This window comes from Ailuropoda melanoleuca, chromosome 2 (genome assembly GCF_002007445.2).
Source record: "Ailuropoda melanoleuca isolate Jingjing chromosome 2, ASM200744v2, whole genome shotgun sequence".
Lineage (NCBI taxonomy): Eukaryota > Metazoa > Chordata > Mammalia > Carnivora > Ursidae > Ailuropoda > Ailuropoda melanoleuca.
The window spans coordinates 142,173,658-142,195,196 of record NC_048219.1 but is presented as its reverse complement, the minus strand read 5'-3'; the positions used below and the strand labels follow the sequence as shown (position 1 = coordinate 142,195,196).

The window sequence follows — 21,539 nt, the reverse complement described above, 5'->3', positions numbered from 1 at the left end:
TGTGTGTGTGTATGTGTGTGAGTGAGTGAGTGAGAGAGCGTGTGAGCGTGTGCGCCCTCCCGGGGGTGGGTTCCGGGCGGAAGGTGGAGGCCCGGCGCGCAGCCCGCCGCCCGCCTTCCCGCGGACGGTGGAGTTGGTGTGCGTGCGAGCGGGAGGACGCGAGCCGGAGTCGAGGAGGAGGAGGAGAGCGCGGGCTGGCGCTCGCCCGGGCTCAGCCTGCGAGGACCGAGGCGCACTTCCTGTGCGAGCGGCGACCCGGCCCTAACCGCCACCCCCTCCCCCTGTCTCCCTCTCTGAACCCGCCCATCGGGGGTAGGACACTCAGCCGTCACCGCTCGCCCTGCTGGCCGCTACCTGCAGCAAGATAGGGCCGCCATCGCCGGGCGACGACGAGGAGGAGGCGGCTGCCGCAGCCGGGGCCCCCGCCGCCGCCGGAGCGGTAAGTCTCGCGCGCGCCCCGCCCCCGCCAAGGCCCTGCGCCCGCCATCCCGGGCCTGCTGCGCGCCCGCCAACCCCAAAGGCCTCCCCGGCACCCGCGCCTTCCGCGATACGGACGGATCGCGCAGCCGGGGCGCCCTTTCGGGCTCTTTCGCATGCCTGTGTGGATCAGAGGCCAGCCCAGGCTTTCTCTAAATTGTCACTGCGGCGCCTGGATCCAAATTCACTACAAAATGAAGTCAGAGAGGGCGGGGGTAGAGGACTCCAAAATGGATGTTTGAGCAATTCATATCAGTGCTGAAAACTCCTTCGCTGAACACTACAAAATTTTCAAGCACAGCCTATCGGCCATAGATAGTATCAGCTACAGAGGCAGTGTCTTTAGTTTCTAGTATTTTTGAACCTGGAGCTTTTTTTGCTGGAACTTACTAGGTCTTACTGATTTAAATCGTAAATTGCTGAAAAGAAACCAAAAAAGGAATGAAGGCTTACTCTGAACTGCCCTTTTGTATGCAGCAGTGAACACTTTGTGAGTGCTTTTTTAGTGGCCGTTCTAAATCGTTGAATTTTAGTTTTTGCAGACCACTTAAATTTGCAGGAATTTTTCATTAGTGGAGTAAGTGAAACCTTCAGTTAGCGACCATTGAAATTGACGAAGTACTTAGATGATACTTGGGCTTTTGAAATTGAATATGAAATACCAGTGTTAGGAACAAAAGTACATGTGAGAAATTGTATTTACATGCATGCTAACATATACTGTACTTACAGTTGAATTTGGTTGGCAAAACTGTATTTTCATTTTATTACGATTATTGGTCTGATAAGGGGTGGGATTCTGTAGTGTTTTTAGTTTGGGGGCAGGGGGGAGGAGCTGGTCAGTGTGTTGTATGAGGGCTTAATACAGATTAGCTAGGCACAATTTTTAAGACTGTTAATTGTGATTTTTATCTGTTTGAATCGCTGTTGTGTTAAACATGTAGATGTGCTAACTTATTAAATACTTATTAAAATACTAAAAAGCTCTCCCAGTCATTTGTGGTTTCTTTTGAGGTGGATTATAGGAATCATGTAGTGGTATTTTCATTGGTCACTATACATAAAAAGTAGGATATTTGGCATGGTCTGCAGGAAATTCTTGGTATGTCTTAGCACTAAAAGTGAAGCTAATGTTAAGTTGCATTGTTAAATATTGTATTTGTAATTCTAGTGCTTCAAATTATACTGTAGAGGGATGTGAATAGTTTTAATGTCTTAAAAGTATTCTAGGTTTTGTGCTTTTGTAAGCTGATTAAAATGTAAAAGCATAAAATTATGTTTGTGAGAGGCATTGTTAACTTCCAAACAAACTTATGGATTGGTAAGCCTTTTTTATGAATTATCCCTCTAGCCCCACAGTACCAAAACAAATCGACTTGTTTATCTTAAAAAACCACTGCACAAGTAAATTGCAAAGCAGATTGCTTGTACTTATCTTTTACAATATTTTCAACTAGAACGAAAAACTTCTGTAACTGCAACTTACCAAGTTTATAAAGCTCTCTGATGGGGGAGGGTAGAAGTGAAGGAGGAAGTTATGGGTTAAAATATGTATATGTACTTGTATCTGTGAATCTCAGCGCTGGGAATAGAACACTGTCTCTGGTCTTACCTACTGTGGTCATATACTTGTAGGGAGGTTGTTTCCATGCCTCTTCAACTCCCCCTTCTCAGCTACCAAATCTCTACTGACATCACATTTCCCGCCAGATGAACATGAACTAGAATCAGTAGGAGCACTTTTTCTTTGTATGTTTGGTACGCATGCATAAAATTTTTTACTGAGTAAAATTATTAAGACTGTCTTGAATATGTTTGCCTTAGCAAGTGGGAAAATTTAGTTTTCCAGTTTAAAACTGAATTTCAGACATGTACATCTCAGAAAATGAAAGAATTTAAGTGATTTTTATGGGCATTTTTTTCTGTTTAAAAATGTGCTTAGATAATCTTCCTGTAATCACTCAAAATTACTGAGAATCATGAGAGGTCTGTAGAGAGCCTTTTTTGTGATTTTTTTTTTTGTAGCTGTGATTTTTTAAAATTTTATTTTGCAATAATTTTATATTTATAGAAAAGTTGGGAAGATAGAACTGCGAGTTACCTTATACCCTTCACCCAGCTTCCCCTAATGTTAGTATAACCATAGTTCATTTGTCAAAACTAGGAAACTAACAATAGTACAGTGTTATTAACTAAACTGCAGACTTTTTTCTCATTTCCCTTTTCTTCCCCACTAATTCCCATTTTCTGTTCCAGGATCTAATCCAGGGTACCTACTGCATTGCATATAGTGTTGTTGTGTTCAAAATCAAGTAGAAATATACACATAAAATTCAACTTTGTGCTGGTTTACTTTGGTATTTTAAGATTAAAAGGGCATTGGAAAGCCAGTCAGCTGCACTGGAGATTTGTTTTACGTGTTTGTGTTTAGAACTTGTTATAATATGGTATGGGTTCTTTCTGGATCCTGGCCAAGAATGGTTATTCCCAGTATAGTGCTGAATAGGTCTATAATGTCCCACAGCATGGACTGCCAAAGTTGGTTTCATGGCAAGGCTCTTTTTTGTACTTTATTATTATAAGTTGTATAGTTAATTTTAATAATAAATCAGGAAATATAAGATGCAGACCTTCATGTAATATTAGTTTGTCCAATCCATATTGATATGAATTTCTGGATTATTAATTTGCTTATGTCATTTGTACTTTAAATTGTAATCAGTTAATTGGGTAATTGTTTTTACTTGAAATTGGCTTTGAGTTCTTCAGGGTTCCTTGAAGATTTTAAGAAACTTGAGTATTTGCCTGAGAGTGGTTCTTAGTTTGTTTCCACCTTAGCTTCACACTTGTTTCCAGTAACACTGTCCTTGCCTGTTTCTTGCTTTCAAAAAGCCATTTGTGGGAACTGAGAAGTTAATAATCCTTTCTGAATGCTATGCAATAAGTGGTATGAATATTTCTTTTTTCCTTTGGAAACACAGGTATTATCTGAGAAGATAGACTTTTTTTTTTTTCCATTCAACTACCCCTCCCCCCCTCCATTTTTATGCCTGGTTGCACTGGAGAATGCCCTTGTAATGAATTGCTATAGCAACGTCCCAGGGCTACTCTTGGTTTTGGTCCTTTTTCCTGTGTGATTATGTGTTTATGTACAAGTGGGAGACTTAAGAGTACCTTCAGTTACGACTTTTTACAGTAATACCAACTTCCATGTCAGATGATGTTTTGTTAGTTGTCTAATAAGAATATTAGAATTACTGAGAGAAACCGTGGTAGATTTTTCTTGAGGGTTATCTTGAACCTGAACCAAATACTAGTTCTTGCCTGGGTTATGTGTTTTTATGTCTCTCTCCTTTTGTTTCTGCAGTGTTTCCAATAGCCTAACATCAAACATTTTTACAACTGTTCTTTGGTCTCAGATGATTTTCTAATTCATCTCTTTTAGTGGTGTGCTGCTGATAAAATTTCTCTTACAAATGAATGGGCTTAGTAAAGTTCCTGTAGTTCGGAAATTTGGGGGGCTTATTGTGGAATTATGGAAATAAATAGGCTTAAAATTGGTGTAGAGTTTTTCATAGAAGACTATCTCAAGGTCAGTTTTGTTGATCACTTCTATCATTTTCTTTGCAATGATCTTAAAGTAAATACTTTTAACTATTCATTCGATAAATATTTACTGATCTCTATGCCAGAAATTGTACTAGGCATTCAGATCATCCTCTGTCCTCATAATCTTACTAATCATAGTATTACCTTAGGATTGTATAGTGCTTTATAGTTTGTAAAGCATAACACTTTCTTTTGGTTCTTATGAGCCCTCAAGGTAATAATTTCCCCATTTTTAACATAAAATTGAGTCCTGCTCTAAATCACATACAATTCCATGGTTCTAGCTAGGACTAGAAGTTAGTTCTGAGTTCTTTCCTTTCTAGTGTAATGTACTCCCCTCCCCCAAGCATAATGGTAGCTTAAAAATCATGAAAGTCTAATAGTTTTCTGACTTGGTGTTTTCTCTCCAATTCCATTAAAAAATTTAATACTTAGTAATTTTTTAAAACAGTAAATTTATTTCATTTAAAAGATCGTTTTTATTGCCTGTCTTTTTTGCTTAAATTATTTGTTGCTGTTTTTCCTTTCTCTGGGTTTGTGCTTCATAAATATTTCTTTTTTTTTTTAAGATTTTATTTATTTATTTGACACAGAGAGACAGCCAGCGAGAGAGGGAACATAAGCAGGGGGAGTGGGAGAGGAAGAAGCAGGCTCATAGCAGAGGAGCCTGATATGGGGCTCGATCCCAGAATGCTGGGATCACGCCCTGAGCCGAAGACAGACGCTTAACGACTGCGCCACCCAGGCGCCCCCATAAATATTTCTTATACATGCTTTTCACCTTGATTTATTCAGAAAAGTTGAGATACATCATGCTGTCTTAGGTTTGGGGATTTCCCTTCAATTAATGACCTGCATTGTTGGGAAAAGTGGTACCATAGTTTATTTTTATTTAACTTCTGGAGAGGGGTCCTTGGGTAGTACTTACTCAGATTTGTCATTTGAGTAGCTGTATTTATTTTCACGGAATTTCTTGACTAAAAAGCAGTTCACTGGTGGTTGAATATCTGCCCTTACTACAATTTTGTAAAAAAGTAATACTTGAGATGCCACAAATTTGACTTTTTTTTAAGGATGAAAAAGGACAAAATGCCAGTATTGTAAAATGATCTACCTGAGATACTGTATTCTTTGGTATAAGTTGAATAATTGTAAATTTAGTGCTCAAAAAAAAAAATTCAACAGTCAGTTCTTCAAGGTAAACAACCACCTTAGGAAAATAAAGATTGGATTTTAGACATTATACTTTAGTGTAGATTTCAGTATAAAGTATAGATGTAAATATCTTTATTTAAAATGCCAAGAGACTGAAATGAAACATGAATTATTGCTCTGATATTGGGAAAGATGACCTAGGCTTGTAATTCCTGTATCAGATAGAATTTAAAGAATGACATGGAATTTCAGTGACTGGTCTTTATTTTAGTAATTTGAGTTTGATAAGTTTAAATGTTTGTATTTAAAAGATGATTATTTTAGTTCAAGCCTACGCATTTGTACCGGGTTCCACAGTTTATCTCTCTTTAGTGTCTTCCGCCTTTCTTTCAGTCTCCTTCACTGGGCCTTCCTTTATCTTTATAAAACACAGGCCTGATTGCACCACTCACTCGCTTAAAAACCTTTTATAGCTTTCGTTTACTATCTGTAGGATGAAGTCCAAACTCCTTAGCAGGATCTACAAAGCCATTATCTACAGGCCTTGATAAAAATGTCTAGTCTTGTTGCCCATTACTTTTCTCTATGAATATGAGCCTTTTCTGGATCCTCTCTTGAACTCCAAACTGTACACTTTTTAGAGTTTCCTTTTGTCCTTGGCTCTTGTTCTTATACCTTTATTAATGCCTCTATCTCTCTTTCCTCTAGCTGCCTGTGGTGAAGTCACAAATTTTATTCTGAGATTAATTTAAATATCTCTTGTGTGAAATCTTTTTTTTTCCTTCCATCTTCTGTGTTTCCAAAAAGCGTTTTGATCATATGGCTAGTGCACACCACTATTCACATAGTAGTAGCATGAGTGTGTATGTCTGCTTGGATAAATTGGGAACCATTTGAAATAGAGATTGTTTATTTCATGATCTTACTCATATGCTTATTTCAGCTTGGCAGATATGCTCAAATCTCTTGAATCATTAAATTGTGGTTCATGCAGGGGCACCTGGGTGGCTCAGTCATTAAGTGTCTGCCTTTGGCTCAGGTCATGATCTCATGATCCCAGGGTCCTGGGATCGAGCCCCGCATCGGGCTCCCTGCTCAGCGGGAAGCCTGCTTCTCCCTCTCCCGCTCCCCCTGCTTGTGCTCCCTTTCTCGCTGTGTCTCTCTCTGTCAAATAAATAAAATCTTTTAAAAAAAAAATTGTGGTTCATCCATTGAAATACATGCTTTTCAGCTACGCATCTGCATGAAAATTATGTAGTTTAAGAAACTCTTAAAATCTTCTGGTTCTATAATATTTGTATTAAATTTTGTGGAATGGTTCATACTGAGAGAACAGCGTATGTCTTAACCTTTTTGTGTGGTCGTACACCTCCTTTGAGAATATGATGAAACCCTAGATATCCCTCTGTCCCCCAATTGCACTTTCTCAAAAAGTTGCTATGTTCGTTTAGAGGATTCAGAGATTTCTTAAAACCCAGATGTGGGTCCTATGTTGAGAATTCCGGACTAGATATGCTTATGTTTTCATTGTCTAGTAATACACAGAGCCACAGGAAATTACATATAGATTTAGAAGGAAGTGGCATAGCAATGGCTCTATTTTGAGGGTGATTCATACAGGATCTCATTCCTCATATCTTTACTCTTAGTCTTAGTGGGAGACAAGCTTGGTGTAGAATTAAAGGCCTGACTTCTGGAGTTAGACTTGGCCTAGTTTTAAATCCTGTCTTGGCCGTTTGGGACCTGTGTGATTTTGTTTCTCAGTTATTTCATTTGCGAAATGAGGATAGTGATAACACCTACCTTACAGGATTGTTGTAAGGAGTAGATCATATAATCTTATAAATCACTATCATAGTACTTGGCATTAAACGAATGGCTCCAGTGTGAGGCATTACTTTATTCCCTTAAAAATTTTTTACTGTTTGACATTGATGTGTAAGATTTTATTGCTTTCTGCTTTCCTTTGTTGGTATTTTTCCAATGTTGTCTAATCCATAAAGTACGAGGATGATAACTGAGAATTCTATCATGTCACAGAATGCACAGTGTATATATGTCTATCATCTTACTGCAAACATAAATAGAGTAGTAGGTAAAACCATAGTCTGTATTCTCCAGCTTTTAGATTCTAGAAGAACCTTTCAGATGGAGTGATTTTGCCCTGGGCAGTAATCTTTCCTTGTTAAAAATTTTTAAGGTCTCATTTTTTGTTTTTGTTTTTGTTTTGGTAGTTCATGGGAAAAGTAAAGAATTTGATGGCTTGCTAATGGAATAGCTTTAGCCAGGAGTTTACTCTGGAGGACATTAATGCGTGCCATGCATGAGTAGCTTAAATAGTTTGACTTAAGGTTTACAGCAATAATACACAAAACTTAACTTCTCTTTTTTTTTTTTTTTTTAAAGATTTTATTTATTTATTTGACAGAGATAGAGACAGCCAGCAAGAGAGGGAACGCAAACACGGGGAGTGGGAGAGGAAGAAGCAGGCTCATAGCAGAGGAGCCTGATGTGGGGCTCGATCCCATAACGCCGGGATCACGCCCTGAGCCGAAGGCAGACGCTTAACTACTGTGCCACCCAGGCGCCCCAAAACTTAACTTTTCTAACTCAGATGACTTGATAACACTATACTAGTTATGTTTCTTTTCTGTATACAAATATAATGTACCTAATTAGTGATACATATTTTAGTAGGTTATCATTTTTTTTTAACTCTTCAGTGTTTGAGATAATATTTGAGCTGTCCATAATCTTTTCTAGCCAGTTATACTTTTATTGATTTAACTGTATGGATTAGAGGTCATAGGTGAGGAATTAGAAGACCAGTTCATAAAACAGAGATTACTTTGAAATTTTTTTCCTGCTCAAATAGCATGGGTTATCTTTGCAGTAACTAACAAAATTGGAAGTAATGATTATTGTAGTTTATATAGTACTGCTTCAGTATTTGAAGTCTGCTGTGTTATTAAGAGAATTTTTAATTTCAGGTAGTAGAATTTCCATCAGTTCTTAGATTTTTTTTTTTTTTTTGAGGACTGGTTTAAATATGCCACAAACATATATCACATAACATTTTTTGTTTTCTTTATCCAGACAGGTGATTTGACTGCTGCACAGTTAGGAGGAGCACCAAACCGTTGGGAGGTTTTGTCAGCCACACCTACAACTATAAAAGATGAAGCTGGTAATCTAGTACAGATTCCAAGTGCTGCTACTTCGAGTGGGCAGTATGTCCTTCCCCTTCAGAATTTGCAGAATCAACAAATATTTTCAGTTGCACCAGGATCAGATTCATCAAATGGTACAGTGTCCAATGTTCAATATCAAGTAATACCACAGATTCAGTCAACAGATGGTCAGCAGGTTCAGATTGGTTTCACAGGCTCTTCAGATAATGGGGGTATAAATCAAGAAAGTGGCCAAATTCAGATCATTCCTGGCTCTAATCAAACCTTGCTTGCTTCTGGAACACCTCCTGCTAATATCCAGAATCTCATACCACAGACTGGTCAAGTCCAGGTTCAGGGAGTTGCAATTGGTGGTTCACCTTTTCCTGGCCAAACCCAAGTAGTTGCTAATGTGCCTCTTGGTCTGCCAGGAAATATTACCTTTGTACCAATCAATAGTGTTGATCTAGATTCTTTGGGACTCTCGGGCAGTTCTCAGACAATGACTGCAGGCATTAATGCCGATGGACATTTGATAAACACAGGACAAGCTATGGATAGTTCAGACAATTCAGAAAGGACTGGTGAGCGGGTTTCTCCTGATATTAATGAAACTAATACTGATACAGATTTATTTGTGCCAACATCATCTTCATCACAGTTGCCTGTTACTATAGATAGTACAGGTATATTACAACAAAACACAAATAGCTTGACTACTTCTAGTGGGCAAGTCCATTCTTCAGATCTTCAGGGAAATTATATCCAGTCGCCTGTTTCTGAAGAGACACAGGCTCAGAATATTCAGGTTTCTACAGCACAGCCTGTTGTACAACATCTACAACTTCCAGAGTCTCAGCAGCCAACCAGTCAAGCCCAAATTGTGCAAGGTATTACACCACAGACAATCCACGGTGTGCAAGCCAGTGGTCAGAATATATCACAACAGGCTTTGCAGAATCTTCAGTTGCAGCTGAATCCTGGAACCTTTTTAATTCAGGCACAGACAGTGACCCCTTCTGGACAGATAACTTGGCAAACATTTCAAGTACAAGGGGTCCAGAACTTGCAGAATTTGCAAATACAGAATACTGCTGCCCAACAAATAACTTTGACGCCTGTTCAGACACTCACGCTTGGTCAAGTTGCAGCAGGTGGAGCCTTGACTTCAACTCCAGTTAGTCTAAGCACTGGTCAGTTGCCAAATCTACAGACAGTTACAGTAAACTCTATAGATTCTACTGGTATACAGCTACACCCAGGAGAGAATGCTGACAGTCCTGCAGGTGAGTCTTAAGTCATGTCATGCCATAGATAAGTGATTTGTTAACGTGTAGGGATATTTTTTGCTTTAAGGTGTTTTCAATATCTGGCTGTCTTTAAAGGTGATGATACATTTCCCTACGTTTGTTTGAAAAGTAGACATCAAGGTGTCTTCCAGATTGTTCCTGAAAGTTTTGAAGTCAAGAATTCATTTCTCCATTATGCCATAAATACATTTGTATTTTTTCCTTAATTTTATATTTGTTTTCATATCTGATTGGTATTGTCAAGCATTACAGAATTTTTATTTGGCAGGTGAGGTGTCTTGGTTGTGCTTCTTGTGATGTAAATTAAATATTTTTGCATTGTATTTGGGTGGGGAGTCAGGTTGGCATGGTGAGAACATGACACAGGGAGCCAAAACTATTGATGTTGTCACCCACTAGCTAGCTGTGTGATTGTGGCCATATTATGTTTTCTCTGGCAAACTCGGTTTTCTCATTTTATAAAATGGAGTTATTGAACTAGGTAACTATATCCTAGGATACCTCCCAGACCTAAAATTCTTTGATTCTGTGATAGTTTATTCTTCCAAGTGTGTAGTTAACATTAAATTGAACTGTGCTAGATACATTGTTATTGATAGTATGGGTAGAAATTTCAGAAGTCTGCTCTTTGAATGTTGGCAGAAATTGAATAATACAGTTTAAAAGAGATGGTATCATTACCTTAATGTTGTTGATTTAGATAATATGTTATTGAATGCTTTGTTGTGCACTAAATCCTTAGTTTTACACTTCTTGTATTTGGGTTCTTGTGGTGATTGTACTACTATTATAACCTTCCACCAAGTCAAAGATTCCAAACTCTTATATTAGGACACTTGAATTTGATTTATTGAAATAATTCCTATCACAATAGAGATTATGTTTTTTCTTTAGAGAATTTTTGTCATCTGTATTTAGAAAATTAGAGTTGTTCTAAAGCCTTACTAGATCTGTACTTGGCAAGCCTTTAATTGCATTTGAGCCTTCCGAAGCAGTGGTTTAGAGCACCCATTATCAAAGCATGGTCTGTGGGCCCTTGGGGGATCCCTGACACCCTTTCAGAGGTCCTTGATGTCAGATTCCTTTTCTTAATACTAAAGTTTTCATTGTGTTGACATTTTTCATTGTGTTGACATTTTCACTGATGGTGGCTAAGATGGCTTGTGTCTTAGCAAAAATGAAATTAGTGGCACCAAACTGTACTACTAGTTGTTGTATTCTTCATGATCATGTACTTGCAGTTAAAGAAAAATGCCATTTTCACTAAAGAATGAATGACCTTGATGAGCCAGTCAAAACAGTTATTTTTAGGGGCGCCTGGGTGGCTCAGTTAAGCGTCTGCCTTCGGCTCAGGGCATGATCCCAAGGTCCTGGGATCGAGTCCCACGTTGGGCTCTCTGCTCTGCTGGGAGCCTGCTTCTTCCTCTCCCACTCCTCCTGCTTGTGTTTCCTCTCTTGCTGGCTGTCTCTCTCTCTGTCAAATAAATTTTAAAAAAATCTTAAAAAAGAAAAGTTATTTTTACTAAATCTCGACCCTTGAGTGCTGCATTTCCTTTTTGAAAAAATAGCTTTACTGAAATACAATTCACATACCATAAAATTCGCTCTTCATATAATTGTTTTTTTTTCTGTAGTCACAATCTTGTGCAAGCATCACCACTATCTAATTTTAGAATGTTTTCACAAAAAAACCTATGCCCATCAGCAGTCACTCCTCATTTCCTCCCTTTCCTTAACCCCTGGCAACCACTAATCTACTTTCTGCCTCTTTGGATTTGCCTATTCTGGGTTTGCCTATTATTTCATATCAGTGGAATAATACATTTTGTGGCTTTTTGTGCCTGACTTCTTTGATTTAGTATATTTTTAAGGTTCATCTGTATTATAGTCTGTGTCAGTATTTCATTCATTTTTTGTGGCTGAACAATATTCTACTGTAAGGTAAATGAATAAAATGCAGGATATATCTGGTTGAGGGACAGTGTTTCAACTTTTTGGCTATTATGAATAATGCCGCTGTGAACATTTGTGGACAGTTTTTGTGTGGGCATGTTTTTATTTGTTTTGAGTATAGACTAAGTAGTGGAATTGCTGGGTTGTATGGTAACAGTTTACGTTTTGAGGGACTGCCAGACTTTCTAAAGGGATTACACCATTGAGTATTCCAATTTCTCTACATTCCTACCAACATTTATAATTGTCTTTCTTTTTGATTGTAACCATCCTAATGGGTGTGAAGTGGTATTGCATTGTATTTTTGATTTGCTGTTCTTGCCGCTTGTCTTTGTAATATTCTTTGTGATAAAATGGGAAGTATGCTTCAACAAAGCATTTCTGTTGTATACCAAAATAAGATGTCTTAAAAAAATTTTTTTTGATTGTGCAGTTGTAGGAGTTGCAAGGTGAATTATATGCTACTTTCATGAAAGACTGTTTTTACTTGAAAGCACAACTGACAAACTATGGTTATTGAGAGATTCATGTATTTAAGAGCAAATATTTTCTCAAAAAAAAAAAATAAATTAAGTGAGCCAGTTACTTAAAGGAAAAAAGCCTGACAGTATTTGCTACCAATGGTAAAATACAGATTTTCCAGTGAAAATTAGAATTTTGGAAAACTCGAAACTACTACTATGAATTTGATAGCTTTTACTAATAAAATACTCTTCTGATGAAATGGATAGTTACATTAATAAATGGGATTTGGGGGGGGTACTGTATTATAAAGAAATGTGCCAGCATTTGGAAAATTTATATGATAATTCAGTGAACCAGTAGTTGTCAAATATCAATTCATGTTACAAAATCATGCAGGGGTAAAAAAAATCCATTCAGAGTTTGAGATAGACCAATAACAAGTGTGTGGAAAGTTTATCAATATGGTTTCAGGTTTTATACTGCAACTGACCTATAAGAAACTGCCATTTGCCAAGTTTGGTATATAGTATCAAAGAATGCTGAAAAGCAATCGAATTACTCCTTTTCCAGCCATGTTTGTAAGACTAGTTACTCTTTCTGTGCTTCACCCCAAACCACATGCTGCAAACAGAATGCAGAGGCAAAATATGAGACTCTAGTTGTTTTCTTTTAGCCTAGACATTTTTTAAGAATTTTGCAAAAATGTAAAATATGGTCTTTCTTCTCATTAAGCTTTTGTTTAAATTTTTGGAAAATAATAGTTTTTCATAAAATGTTAATTTGTGTTAGCATGTAATGGATTTATTATTCTTAAAACAAGATTATAGTTTCTCTTATTTTTAATATGGTAGATATTAAAATATATAATCTACATGAACAAAAGCGTTTGGAGACCTCAGTAGTAATTAAGTTTAGAAGGAGTTCTGAGACCAAAGTTTGAGAATACTGATAGAGTGATAGACTTTCTTTTTTTTTTTTTTTTTAAAGATTTTATTTATTTATTTGACAGAGACAGCCAGCCGAGAGAGGGAACACAAGCAGGGGGAGTGGGAGAGGAAGAAGCAGGCTCGCAGCGGAGGAGCCTGACGTGGGGCTCGATCCCATAACACCGAGATCACGCCCTGAGTCGAAGGCAGATGCTTAACCGCTGTGCCACCCAGGCACCCCTAGAAATCAGTTTTTAAAGCTTAAACAAAGTTAAGGTTGTGGAGATCTATACATGTTAAAAAATCCTAGGAGATTTATTTGTGATTTTGTGGATTTATGAATTAGATTGTTAGAAAGCACCAAATACTTCAGTACAGTGATTTCTTTCTAAAATACTATCAAAATAGCAGCATTGTATGAATTAGATACAAAATAGACTATTTATTTTTTAAATTTTACTGTACAAACTTAGTTTTGTGTTTTAGAAAGAAGGAGAGAGTGGGGGTGGGGCAGAGGGAGAGAGAGAGAAAATCTTAAGCAGGCTCCACATCAGTGCAGAGCCGAGGTAAACCTCGATCTCATGACCCTGAGATCGTGACCTGAGTTGAAATCAAGAGTCTGCCGCTTAAGTGACTGAGCCACCCAGGAGCCCCTAAAATGCACTTTTTAAAGTGGTAATTTAGTGTATTGAATGGTGACAAGGAAAGGTAAAATAAGGAAGCAATGCAGAAGGCCATTAAATGTGAATTTTGTCCCAATTTTAAAGGAATAGGGAAAAAATTTGAGAAAATAAAAGTTAAAGAGAATGAGAATAAATGCTGTATAGTACACAACAGCATATTTAGTAATGAAACCCAGGAAATTTTAATTTTGGGAAGAGTTGGTAATAGGAAAACTGCCCCTTGGTATACTGTCTTTTTAATTGGCAAGAAGCAAGATAAATCACTTTAGGATGTGTCTTACCTGAAAATAAGAATACAAATTTTTTGTCTGTGTTAGAGCATGTATGCCTAGAGGAAACGCTTAAGACTTTTACATCATTGGTTTGGATTTTTATATTTGATAAGTATGGAAATAATGTAATAATTTTCACAATAAATGAGAAGACACAGATTTTTTACTGGGACTCTGGAATTTCTTTTACTTTTTGTTTTTCTTAAGCTCCCCTTTAACAAAAATGACCTCTGCTTCAGCCTGTTTAAGGCAGTGAGTCTGACTCTGGACCCCTCCTTGTGATGGGTATGTTTAGTGCCTCTTACCCCTTAGAAACAAGATCCCCATTTTCCTTGGAATGTAGAGCAGCTCATCATGGCCCAAGCTGCAACCCCACTCACTGTTGATATTTATTTGTTTCTTTTTCACTGAGAAAATGCTTATTGATTTAGAGAACTTCTGTTTTTGATGTCTTACTTTGTCTACCATTGCTGTGTATTTGAAAATGCGTGGGAAGAGACAGTATGGGGGATTTATCTGGCTTTCCAAAGTTTTTTCTAGTCAGAAAATTTCCCCAAAATTCAAACCAAGACTTACTCGGTCTCTCAGATTTTAGTCCTTTACCAGATTTTGTTTTATATAAGTACAGATTTATCCTTTAAGACTGGGCATATTTAAAATTCAGTCAGGTGTTGAGGTAGGAAGAAAGATTTATGGAAATCATTACTTCTTTAGAGCAAGAAACCTCATGTTTGGAATTTCCCATTACCCTTTGAAAACTGCATAGTTGTGGACTAATTGGTAGCTGTGCTTTTAAAAAATTAATAGTGAATGGAAGTGTTGCAAAAAGTTGGGTTTTTAAAACTTTTATAGTTAATTTAAGTATTGAAGGACAAAAAGGAGAGAGAGATGTGCCAGCTACTTAGGTGTTTTTAGATATATTATCTAATGTAATTCTTTCTTGCAGTAATCTTGTTACTATTCTAACTTTTGGGTAGGGAATCTCTCAGGAATCAAACTGACCCAAGGCTTTCACAACAGCCCTTGGGTTTTTTTGTTTGTTTTTGGTTTTTTGGTTGTCCTTGTTGTTTTTCTATACTACACTGATTTGATGCTGTGCTATTTAATTTACATCAATATGTATTTTTTTTTCTGTCATTTTTTGGAGAAAGATACTAGCCTTATGTATTTTTTTTCATGGTAAGTGGAGGGAATGTCTTCTGGAACATTTTTATTGGCGATTCTAACAAAAATAAATGTAATGGTTTTGGTTTTGTCTAAGGAATCATGTCAAAACTGGCTGATTATAGGAATGTACAGATATTGCTAAAAGGCCAAACCTGTTTGAAAAATGGAGTGTATGGTGGAAATGCAGTCTTTTTAGAGCTAAGAAAGCACGGGAAAAAATGTGAATAACTGTGATCCATGATGATTTTAAAGTGATTGGTAGATCTTTTAGCCCTCTTTCACAAATAGGAGACCAGTCTAGCTATTGTTTTATGTAGACCTTAAAGTTTTATTATTAAACATAACCTGAGGACCTTTTAGTTAGGTATTGTATAGTATACTCTGCTTTGTTCTGAGTTCTTCATGGGGGAATCTGTACACTGTATATGCGTGCAAAGGTCTTTCACTAAATTAAAAAATTTTTTTTTCTAAAAATTTCTAAAATTTTTATTTCAGAGCTGGGAAAATCATTCCTATTCAGATTTTCCTCAATTTTGCTCAATTTTTAGTTACTTTTTTTTTTTTTTTAAAATAAGGATGAGCATACCTGTTAAGTATTTAGGTCAGGAATTATAGCCTATTTAATTATCTATTAATATAGGTAAAAGTAACCCCACATGAGGAAGAGCCAAGGATCAGTTTCACTGCTTAAAACCAAACTGGAGTAGGTTTTCCTTGTGTTAAAGGAGAGCTTAAAAAAAAATGGTGCTGCTCTCTGTTACTCCAAGATGTGGCTTAAATGAGGCTTATACTTAACAGAAATGAGAAGAAGACACAAAGAAATAGGAGGACAGGAACGCAATCTGTGATCAGCATCTGAACCAGTCTGAACCATTGAACTGTTAGCTCAGTGTCTGGGTTTGTGATATCTCCAGTATTTTCTCTAAAGCCAGTATAAGACATGGGTCTCCACTGGGGCCAAAGAGACTTGGTGGAAGCACTTGTAAAAATTCCAGACATGGAGCTGTAATACAGAGAAGAATTTTACTCAAGCCTGAAAACCAAAATTTCAAAATATATGATAAACATAAAATCTATGAAAGATAGCCAATAAATTCAACAGTTTGGAAATGAATTCATGTCATATTAAAGAAAGAACAACTTATTGAAGAATTTAATCTGTGTTTATAATTGTCAATGAGATAAAGCTGTAGCATTTTTAGAAAAGAAGTTGTAAAACAAGGGTAGATATGTAAAAGAAACAATCAGAAACCCTAGAAATGAGAAACATTTGCTTCTAAAACACATTTTTGATCATTTTAGTATTTCTGAAATCGGAGTACATCTTACAATTCATGGCATGTCAGTTTTTAATTGACAGTGTCTTTTCTTTTTTACTGGTGGTGGTTGTGTCTTGTCAACATTGTCTTAGATAAAATAGAGAAATTTGTGGAGGGGCCGGGGAAGGGAGGAAACAGGACAACTATTAGGCTAGACCTAGAAAAAGAGTGAGTCAATAGTAATATACTAAGGAATTTGCTCAAAATAAAGCATAGAAATAATGAACGAGTAGTCAAGAGACTTGTAATACAGATTGAGAGCCACAAATGTAGGAATTTTAGAAAAAGAATAGAGTGGATGGCAGGAGAAGCAGTATTTGTTGAGGTAATGGATGAGAATTTTCTTGTGTTGAAGAAATACAGTCTGCAGATGAAAATCTTACTTCCAGGTATTAAGTAAGATAAACAGAAATAAGCTCATCCCTGAAATTATGGAGCAAGGTAATCTTAAATTTAGCAGAAAGAAAAGACAGATTATTTACCAAGAAATTATAGACCTGCATATTTGTCATCAGCTACATAGATCCCAAAAGATGGTTTAGTAATATCTTCATAGTACCAACAGAAAATAACCAGCCTTCAAGAATTCTATATGCAATTAAACTTCTACTCAAGAGTTAGGATGTAATGAAGACATTTTAATTCAAGGCCTGAGAGTTTACTATTCAAAGATCCTTATTGAACTAACTGCTGAAGGATTAAGTGGAAAAATGTTTCCAGAGGAAATGAATGGGAAATGAGGAAATAATAGTGATCACAGAAGTGCCTAAAAAACTAAGTGTATTTTTTAATATTTTAAAAAGATTTTATTTTTTTTTATTAGAGAGTATGAGCAGTGGGGAAGGGCAGAGGAAGAGGGAGAAACAGACTCCCCACTGAGCAGGGAGCCTTATGTGGAACTCGATCCCAGGACCCTGAGATGATGACCTGAGCTGAAGGCAAGACACTTAACTGAGCCACCCAGGCACCCAAAATTAACAGTTTAACTGACAATAAAACACTTTTAACTTTAAAAGTTATAGGAAATTTCAAAAATACATAAAAGCAGAAAAATGTATAATGAACCTTAATGTAACCACCTCTCAGCTTCAACATTTGTCAGTATTCTGTCAGTCTTGTTTCCTGTATTTCTGCCATTTAAAATTCTATTCCTGCTGGAGTATTTTATTTTATTTATTCTTTTTAAAGATTGTATTTATTAGAGAGAGGGTGTGTGCATGTGGGGAGAGGGGAGGCAGGGTAGAGGGGTAGGGAGAGGGAAAGGGAAAGACTCTCAAGCATACTCCTTGCCCAGCACGGCCCTCCATGGGGTTCAGTCCCATGACCCCGAGATCAACCAACTGGGCCACACAGGTGTCCCTCTTGCTGGAGTATTTTAAAGTAGAATTTAGGAATTGTATAATTTTACCCAAAAATACTGATGGAATGCTCAATGTGTGGTCTGGGAGCCCCTGGTACCTTTTTCATGGGGGTTTGTGAGGTCATATCTATTCTCATAATACGACTAAGACATTATTTGCCTCTTTTACTCTCACCTCATATGTAGTGTACAGTGGAGTTTTGTTGAGTCTACACAATGTGTGATAACACAGCAGATTGAACAAGAAGCAGATATGAAGATCTGGTTGTTCCTAATAAGCTAGATATTAAAGAGATTTGCAAAAACTTCCTGTTTTTACTTTTTTGAAAATCGGTTTTCCATTAAAATGTTACTTATATTAACATTTAATGAGTTTGTTATTTTAAAATTAATAAATACAGCTTTAAAATTTTCCCAATTTTGATTCCTAATATGGTAAAATGGATATATATACTTAGGTAAACAAAGTCCCTTTGAGGTCCTGAAATATTTAAACAAGTTTTCCCATTTTTATAAAGACATAATTTACATTCATCCTTTTTAATGCATAATTCTGCACATTTTGACAACCGCATGCAGTTATGTAATCACCACTGTACTCAAGATCTAGTATCATTTCATCACTCATACCAGTTCCCATGTGCCACTTCATAGTTAGCCATTCTCCCTCACCCTGTCCTCTGCCAGATAGGCGTAATTCACACAACAAAAGTTCCTTGACATCTCAGCAATTTTTAAGAGTTAAAGTGATCATGAGTTTAGAAGAATTAAATGTTTGAGACCTGCTCTGATGAATAAGGATTCTTAAAAATATAAGCACAGTACCATTATTTACTATGCCCTAAATTTCTAGTAATCTTTTAATATTACCTAATATCCTTGCAATGTTTAGTTTTTCCCAGCTGATTAAAAAAAGTCTTTTTAATAGTTGAAGGGGATTAAGAGGTACAGACTTGCAGTTATAAAATAAATAAGCCATAGAGATGAAAGTACAGCATAGGGAGTATAAAATAGTAATATTGTGATAACATATGGTGTCAGGTGGTGCTACACTTACTGTGATGAGCATTGAGTAATGTATAGAATTGTCAAATCAATATGTTGTACATCTGAAACTAATATAACACTATGTTAATTATAGTTCAGTAATAAATTTTAAAAAACTTTAAAGGCCTTTTTAGAATTACTTTGTTCAAAAGGATTCAAACAGGGATTGTGTATTTTATTGGTTGACGTGCCTCCAACTCTGCTTCTCAGCTAATGTTTTACCAGCTTTTCATTGTCATTTGGATTCAGTATTTCATTAAGGTTTGTAAAATGGTGATTTTTCTAATTTTCTGAATCCTTTTGTGTTACAGCTTTGAATCTTGCATAAAAAACTTTCCCTCATTAGCTATTTGGTTACCCAAAAGTAGTTTGTACAAGAAAGGCAGGATAAACTATTAAATTCATTCCTTTTATTTATCTGGTTTTGGAATGAATTGGTATCCTAGTTTCTATCAGAGATTCTCCTTATTTTTTTGGAATATCATTATGAACTCATTTTATCAGTTGTGTTTTAATCTGTAGCAGTTATTCTTGGTAGTTAATGTTTATATTGTTGAAAAAGAAATGGAATGCTAAACATGAAAACAAAGGAATCCAGGTGTGGGTGAAGGTCATTGTCATTTTTAGGATAATCTTTATACAGAATAGTTTTAGCTTTTTTGCAGAAATTTAAATTTTGATGTAAGTATCAAGAGAATAAAAATGCAATTTTTTTTTTTAAAGATTTTTTTAATGTATTTATTTGACAGAGACAGAGACAGCTAGCGAGAGAGGGAACACAACCAGGGGGAGTGGGAGAGGAAGAAGCAGGCTCCTAGCAGAGGAGCCTGATGTGGGGCTCGAACCCATAACGCCGGGATCACGCCCTGAGTCGAAGGCAGACGCTTAACCGCTGTGCCACCCAGGCGCCCCTAAAAATGCAATTTTTAATTTATAAATTGGGGCAGGAGATAGAAAATTACCAGTCCAACAGAAAATAGAAAAGGAGAAGAAATGTAGCAAAGGAAAGGAGTCATAGATAAAGAAATTCAGGACAGCTCTGAAAAGGAAACAGGAAAAAAAAATACTATATTCTGTTATATAATCTTCCAGTCTTTTTTTCTGTGTATATTATATACTATTAAGTGTCTTGATAAAATTGAGGTTATATACATAACAGCTTTGTAACTTTTTTCAAACAATGTGTTGTGTGTATTTTCCCACAGTAGTTTTCTACATGATTGTTTGGTTTCATTACTAAGAATTTTTTTATGGATGTTCCATGATTTAACTAATCCTCTGTTGTCAGGTGTTTAGGTTATTTCTCATTTTTTTCTTGTTACATAGAAATCTTTGCTCATGTTTCTAATTACTTCCTTATGCGGAAGTACTAGAAGTGGAATTTTTAGGTGAAAGAATGTTAACTATTTAAGGCTTTTCTATATATTGCATAAATGCTCTTACACCAGCATTGTATGAGTATCAGCTTTTCCATACTTTGTTCATACTGGGATATCATTTTGTCAAATGGGCAAAATTTTAGAGGGTATAAATAGAATCTAATGCATTCATTTATTGGGGAACTTGAACATTTTTGCCTGTTTATTGGCTGTTAATGTTTGGTCAGTTGCTCATTTTTTTTTTTTTTGCAAGTTTCATCCTCACTAATTTGTAAGATTTTTTTTTTATAAGACATCTTTATATGTTAAGGACGTTAATTTTTCGTTACCACTTTTTAAAAAAGATTTATTTATTTGAGAGAGAGCAAAGGAGCTTGAGTGAGGGAGGGGCATAGGTGGAGAGAGAATCTCAAGCAGATTCCCCACTGATGCAGAGCCCAACACAGGCTTGATCTCATGACCCTGAGATCATGACCCGAGCTGAAACCAAGAGCCAGATGCTTAGCTAACTAAGCCATCCAGGTGTCCCTTACTAGATTTTTTTTGAGCAAAATAATTTAGAAACCTTGAAGCATAGTTTTTCAGTTTAGCTTGTATTGATTAACAGTCATCTGATAGGATTCAAGAGTTTCTACACATTGGGAATTTCGATTTATAAATCTTATATCTAGAAAAATACCTAGAGTATATTACATGCCTTTCAAAATAAAATCACTTCTAATGTATGTTCTTGGTAACCCTTGTTATTTTCTTAGTATTCTATGGAAATATAGTGCTCACACATCCATGAGTAATTCTTTGAAGATGATACTCAAAGCAGTCTCATATCTATTTAACATTGGTAAATATAATAGCAGTATTGTTCTGATGGAACTATGCAGTTTAAATCATGGAATCTTATAGAGGTCAACTAATTCAACTCATTAGATACATGTGTTTTTTGGTTTTGTTTTGTTTTTTTGAGAGAAAGAGCACACACATGCATATGCAGGCAGAGGCAGAAGGAGAGGGAGAGAATCTCAGGAGGTTTCACACTCAGGGTGGAACTGGGTGTGGGGCTTGATTTCATGACCCAGTGACCCGAGCCGAAATCAAGAGTCAGAGGCTTAACTGACTGAGTCACCCAGACGTTCCTCATTAGATGCATCTTTAACAAATGGCTGCTCATGTCCATTTTTAAATATTTTTTAAATTTTTTTAAATAGTATGTTCAGTCTGTTATTAACCAAATTTATTCCATAACATAG

General features: G+C 36.4%; 1 protein-coding gene across 1 annotated transcript in view; it reads left to right on the top strand.

The window, feature by feature from the left end:
• SP3 (Sp3 transcription factor) overlaps positions 1–21,539 on the top strand; it is a 55,358-nt gene that overhangs the window by 818 nt on the left and 33,001 nt on the right. The window contains exons 3-4 of the mRNA XM_034642279.1: positions 317–439; positions 8,338–9,697. Coding sequence (XP_034498170.1) covers positions 317–439; positions 8,338–9,697 — 1,483 coding nt within the window. The remainder of the gene's footprint in view (positions 1–316; positions 440–8,337; positions 9,698–21,539) is intronic.